Here is a 6,692-nt window from a genome sequence, read left to right as displayed (position 1 = left end):
GGCTATGTGGCCTGCATTGAATATTTATTTAAGTTAGTTTTAATTTGGAACTCATTATGCTCAGTTGAGCTAAATAAACATCTAAACGAAACCTACTCCAACCGAGATTTGTTTACTTATATAAGTGTTGTGATATGTTATAAATGTTGTGATATGTATATGAATGTTGTGCTATGAATGTATACAATATAAATGTTGCCCGATGTATGTATAAACGTTATGACATGTATGTAAATGTTGTGTTGTGCGTATTAAAGGGTATATAAATGTGGAACAATGTGTGTATCATGCAGCCCAGGCTATGACCTATTGCAACCGAACGCGAACGAAAACCCAATTCGGACGGCCTATGTACTTGGATCAGCTATGGACGCGAATCGCCTTCCCTCCACAGAGCTCTAGGGGTCAGGGGCACTCCTATTTATTTTACTCTGGTGGCCAAACACTCACAAATTCTAGGCTGTCCTTCCTATTCGGTTTTACATAACTCTGAGATCAAAGCTTGGCTATTTCCTCACGAGACAGGTGAGCGTACGCATAAATACATGTAAACACTTATGTTCATATTAAAGTTTAATTCAATTCAATTCTCTTTCATTTTTTTTTTTTTTACAATTAAAGCACCGGACACACGATGGGGCCAGGAATCAGGGTTGCGGCGGTACGGCGTTGGCGTCGCTAGCATCAACACCTGGTACCAGAACGGACTCACTCAGTTTAGGCTTCTACGGCACGTATCCTCCGTCGTCTATGCTGGCGGTACGGTAGAATCCGCTGGTCGGTGGGATAGCCCTGAAGACGCGGTTGTACGGGCTGCCGCTGACGTAGATGCGACGATGAGATGATGATGGCGATGCGGCGGTCAATTCAGCCTCAACATGCGTCGAAACGTGGTCAGCGGGACGATTGGGCATGTGCTGGTGGCTACCAATTGCCCAATATCCAAAATGTAGCATAAGTCCAAAATAAACAGACCCAGCGGCCGCTCGTCTGCTGCGGGGTCTATGATTATCTGACACGTAGACATTGGCATAAATTTCTTTCATTTATTTTCTAACCTTTTTTTTCTCTTACCTATTTTCAGGTTATAGGTATATTCAAAATTCTTTCGGGTCTGTGTCCGTGCTCCGTCCTTGCTCGTCTCATTCACCAGCAACAATGCCGCCACCATCTCGCGTACCGCATGGCTCTTTCAAAACCCTTTTGCATCCGTTTATTCCCATCCTTCTCCTGCCGCCATCTCCTACTCCCATTTCCAGCAACCATGGCCTGCTGCCGCAACAGCTGGCACTGTCACTTCCCGGTACCGCAAGGTGGCGCTGGTAACCGGTTGCGCCGATAAATGTATGCTGGCGTTGCCAGAAACCGCGGCCGATAATTAGCCGATGCAACAACATATGTACGAGCATGTACATATCAATGTATGTACAAGAAAGCAATAAATAAATAAATGCAATTGTCTACGCGAATATATGTATGTATGTTTTTCACTTTATTTATTTTATAAAGCTCCAATAGCTATGCTTTAGTAACTATATTTCTTTAAGTAAGATGCCGACTGCCAAATAAATCACGGTCCACTCTTTGCTAAATTTACAAATGAGTATTTGCATACAAATTTGTGCTTATAAGTTAGTTTGTGAATTACACAAATTTATATGTGTACATATATTGCACTTGTATGTATGTATGTATGTACAAACTTGGCGTTTAAATATACACGCAAGTCGACGATTGTGGCCGCAATTTATTTTTCGCACTCGTTACCTGATGTAAACTTCCCTGAAAATTGTGGCAATTCATCGATTGGGAGTGTACGCCAAATGTCCAATTGTCCAGGAAAGTACCGCCAATAATCTCGCGCAAATTGAAGATACCAGTAGGACCAGTAGACACCACCACGACGGTAATCGCAAGTCGAAAGCCGATGTGAGGTCCAACGAGGGAGTAGACTCCAGTAGTCCACCCGGGGGCGCCAAAATGTACGGCTTTAAGCCGGCAACTTGCCGGTATGGCAAAAGCAAAATGGTTCACGAATTTTAGTCTGAATCAAGAAAGACTGGTGTCTTCCTATGCACGATTAATTAGCTCAAAGAAACAAATGTATGCACAGCTAGACTTCGATTTTACAAGTGATTTAATTATCGCGACGCTACAGACAAGCGGCCGCCGTAAGCACGAACAAAAGAGCGGCTTGCAATTGTGCTGTTCATAGTGGGTTAATTTCATTATTTTTCTCTTAAGTTATCTTAAAACTAAGTGAAATGCCTTTACAATTAGTAAAAATTAATAATAACAAGAGAGAACGCTACAGTCGAGCAAGCCCGACAGTGTTGGGCTTGTTTACCCTGTACCCAGGTAAACTTCCGTCACTGAGTTATATGCGCCCAAAACAGCAGCAAAAAGAGGAAGAAGAAGAGCGAACTTGTTGCTGCAGTTTGTGGGGGTTGTACTGGCGAGAATTTGTTTCGCTAATAACTTTTCTTAGAATTGACAGAATTCAATAAAATTTTAAACAACAGTAGACAATTATATATAAATTATGTATTTGGTTTAGGTAGCATTTGAAATGTGGACGCTATTGACGAAATTCTGTAGCGGGGGAAGGGGGGGAAAATTCCAAAAAATAAAATAAACTCGTCCTTTCTTGGACCTAGGAGAATCTGGATGCCAACTTTGGTTATTCTAGCTTTTATAGTTTCTGAGATCCTTGCGTTCATCCAGACGGACAGACGGACGGACAGACGGACGGACATGTCTAGATCGATTTCTCTCGTCATGCTGATTCAGAATATATATACTTTATGGGGTCGGAGATGCTTCCTTCTGTATGTTACATACTTTGCACAAACCTAATATACCCTTTTTACCCTACGGGTACAGGGTATAAAAACATTTTTTTAACAAAAAAAAATGGAGCTACTTTTGAAGCAGAAATGATTAATTCCAGTGGTAAGTTGCATCGTAAATTTGGTTATACTAACATGCACACATACTTATGTACATTCGTATGTACATATTTACGTTTATGTAGAATCAAAAGAACTTCTCGAAGGCCTATGCAAAAAGATGAATGAGGCGTTATACAGTAAGTATAAAATTTTTTTCACCGATATAAAAGAGTGGTAAACAAAAACTAATTTTTAATTAAATTTTTCCATTTTAGAGGCCAAGAGCAAAACCTCTGATGGTGACGTTAACAAAGAAAACATTCAAAAAGATTCTGGTAAGGTATCTTGATTATTATAAATAAAGTTAGATGTAATACTAATATTTTAATTTATATATCTCCCATTTTAGTTAAACAAAAATTGTCTTACAGTGAAGTAAATATTAATGAAGTGGAACTTTATAAAGAATTAGGTAAGTAAATTACTTGAGTAATATTGCTGTAAGCAAAATTTTCAAGTAAATTGGCAGTACTAAAAGGGAATTAAAATTTCAGAGGGCCAAACCTCTGATGGTGGCGTTAACAAAGAAAACATTCAAAAAGATTCTGGTAAGATATCTCGATTATTATAAAGTCGACTATGTTACTAATTTTTAATTAAATTTTTCCACTTTTAGAGGCGATTGGAGCAGATGGCTTCGACCCCATTTTGAGTAAGTTAATAGATAAATCATAAATATAAGTTACAAATAGTTAAAACTATTAAAAATTGCAAGAAAATCTGTGAAAAACTAAATTTAATAAGTGAAAAAGTTAAAGTTGAGTTTACCGTCTTTAATTATTAAATTTAAGTTTTAAATCCAAACTGCAGCGTACACACATAGGGCATCTATGTTTAAAATTCGGTGTTATGTAGCTCTTGTAGTATTTCAGTTCTAGATTTGTATATAAACGGCATCAAGGAAATTCCTTAATAGTATCGTATGGTGTGAGGTACTGCTTATATACATAGGTCATTTGTGCTCTTATTATCTTTAAGATCCAGTTGTTCATTTGGACGGACAGACATGACTCAATATACAACAGTAAAAAATTATATATAAATTATGTGTGCAAAGTTTGGTTTAGGTAGCATTTGAAATGTGGACGCTATTGACGAAATTCTGTAGCGGGGGAAAGGGGGGGAAAATTAAAAAAAAAAAATAAACTCGTCCTTACTCGGACCTAGGAGAATCTGGATGCCAACTTTGGTTATTCTAGCTTTTATAGTTTCTGAGATCCTCGCGTTCATCCAGACGGACAGACGGACGTGCATGTCTAGATCGATTTCTCTCGTCATGCTGATTCAGAATATATATACTTTATGGGGTCGGAGATGCTTCCTTCTGCATGTTACATACTTTGCACAAACCTAATATACCCTTTTTACCCTACGGGTACAGGGTATAAAAAAATTCAATGATCGATTTTACCTTACTCGGTATTCGAACTCACGTAAAGGGTGTATAATTGCACATTTACATAGCAATTGCGTCTGTGTGAGTGTATGTATGCCTATGCGCATCTATTCGTGCCTGTGTAAGCATTTTCGCAGTCAACCAAACAGCAACATCAACAACAGCCGCGGGCAGCGCTTGAGCAGCGCTGCAGCAACAAATATATTTATGGCTATAACTTCTTGGTAAATCGGTCTATCATAGTGAAACTTAACATACGGACACATAATTACTAACTGGGGGTATTTGCAAAATTTGAGTTCGAAATTCCAAGAATTGCGGGAGTTAGAGAAAATCGCGATTTGCGTGGGAGAGGGGGGAGGGAGGGAAATTCCAAAATATACATTTTCTGCGTATTCACACAAGGCACCTTGGACTAAAATTTGGTTTCCTAGGTCTTATGGTCTCCGAGATATAGGCGATTATACGAATGGAAAATCGGGAAAACCCCCATAGGGGGGAAGTGGGGGGGAAAATCAAAAAAAATAAAACAAACTCGTATAGAATACACACATAACGCATCTTTGTGCAAAATTTGGTGTCTCTATCTCTTATAGTCTCTGAGATCCAGGTGTTCATACGGACGGATAGACGGACAGACGGACAGACAGACAGACAGGGCTAGATCGACTCGTCTCGTCATGCTGATCAAGAATATATATACTTTGTGGGGTCGGAGATGCTTCCTTCTGTATCTTACATTTTTCAGCTCCCGCAAACCTAATATACTCTTGTACATTTCATGTACAGAGTATAAAAACGGGCTATAAACACTCTGTTCACTTATTACGAAAGAAATATTTCGTAGACGGACGGGGTATTTTATGGATTAGTGACATTTTTATACTCTATACATGAAATGAAAAATGCGAATATTTATTAGGTTTGTGCAAAGTGAAAATGTAACATGCAGAAGATGACAGACCCTACAAATATATATTATTGATGATCAGCATGACGAGATTAGTCCATTGAGTCATGTCTGTCCGTCCAAATGAACAACTGGATCTCAAAGATAATAAGAGCACAAATGCCCTATGTATATAAGCAGTACCTCACACCATACGATACTATTAAGGAATTTCCTTGATGCCGTTTATATACAAATCTAGAACTGAAATACTACAAGAGCTACATAACACCGAATTTTAAACATAGATGCCCTATGTGTGTACGCTGCAGTTTGGATTTAAAACTTAAATTTAATAATTAAAGACGGTAAACTCAACTTTAACTTTTTCACTTATTAAATTTAGTTTTTCACAGATTTTCTTGCAATTTTTAATAGTTTTAACTATTTGTAACTTATATTTATGATTTATCTATTAACTTACTCAAAATGGGGTCGAAGCCATCTGCTCCAATCGCCTCTAAAAGTGGATAAATTTAATTAAAAATTAGTAACATAGTCGACTTTATAATAATCGAGATATCTTACCAGAATCTTTTTGAACGTTTTCTTTGTTAACGCCACCATCAGAGGTTTGGCCCTCTGAAATTTTAATTCCCTTTTAGTACTGCCAATTTACTTGAAAATTTTGCTTACAGCAATATTACTCAAGTAATTTACTTACCTAATTCTTTATAAAGTTCCACTTCATTAATATTTACTTCACTGTAAGACAATTTTTGTTTAACTAAAATGGGAGATATATAAATTAAAATATTAGTATTACATCTAACTTTATTTATAATAATCAAGATACCTGACCAGAATCTTTTTGAATGTTTTCTTTGTTAACGTCACCATCAGAGGTTTTGCTCTTGGCCTCTAAAATGGAAAAATTTAATTAAAAATTAGTTTTTGTTTACCACTCTTTTATATCGGTGAAAAAAATTTTATACTTACTGTATAACGCTTCATTCATCTTTTTGCATAGGCCTTCGAGAAGTTCTTTTGATTCTACATAAACGTAAATATGTACATACGAATGTACATAAGTATGTGTGCATGTTAGTATAACCAAATTTACGATGCAACTTACCACTGGAATTAATCATTTCTGCTTCAAAAGTAGCTCCATTTTTTTTGTTAAACAAATGTTTTTATACCCTGTACCCGTAGGGTAAAAAAGGTATATTAGGTTTGTGCAAAGTATGTAACATACAGAAGGAAGCATCTCCGACCCCATAAAGTATATATATTCTTGTTCAGCATTACGAGAGAAATCGAACTAGACATGTCCGTCCGTCTGTCCGTCTGGATGAACGCGAGGATCTCAGAAACTATAAAAGCTAGAATAACCAAAGTTGGCATCCAAATTCTCCTAGGTCCGAGTAAGGACGAGTTTATTTATTTTTTTTAA

General features: G+C 37.3%; 1 protein-coding gene across 1 annotated transcript; it reads right to left on the bottom strand.

Annotated features, from left to right (window-relative positions):
• Nucleotides 1-725: 725 nt before the first annotated feature.
• On the bottom strand, nt 726-1,386 carry LOC115630031. Its single transcript, XM_030526664.1, has 2 exons — nt 1,075-1,386; nt 726-1,012 (listed from the first exon to the last, which is right to left on the bottom strand). The coding sequence occupies exons 1-2, from the start codon at nt 1,169-1,171 to the stop codon at nt 726-728; spliced, it is 384 nt and encodes a 127-aa protein (XP_030382524.1). The 5' UTR covers nt 1,172-1,386.
• Between the last annotated feature and the right edge of the window lie 5,306 nt (nt 1,387-6,692).

Source organism: Scaptodrosophila lebanonensis, unplaced genomic scaffold, assembly GCF_003285725.1.
Source record: "Scaptodrosophila lebanonensis strain 11010-0011.00,11010-0021.00 unplaced genomic scaffold, SlebRS2 tig00000224-arrow-arrow-pilon, whole genome shotgun sequence".
NCBI lineage: Eukaryota > Metazoa > Arthropoda > Insecta > Diptera > Drosophilidae > Scaptodrosophila > Scaptodrosophila lebanonensis.
Note: the sequence above shows the minus strand (reverse complement) of the source record. Positions and strands in the feature narration are given on the sequence as shown.

Excerpts from the sequence above, each read along its gene's own strand:
- LOC115630031 (XM_030526664.1), bottom strand. The coding sequence starts at position 1,171 with ATGGTGGCGGCATTGTTGCTGGTGAATGAGACGAGCAAGGACGGAGCA. Across the intron at positions 1,013-1,074 it reads TACCTATAACCTGAAAATAG|ATAATCATAGACCCCGCAGC; the intron begins GTAAGAGAAAAA and ends TCTACGTGTCAG.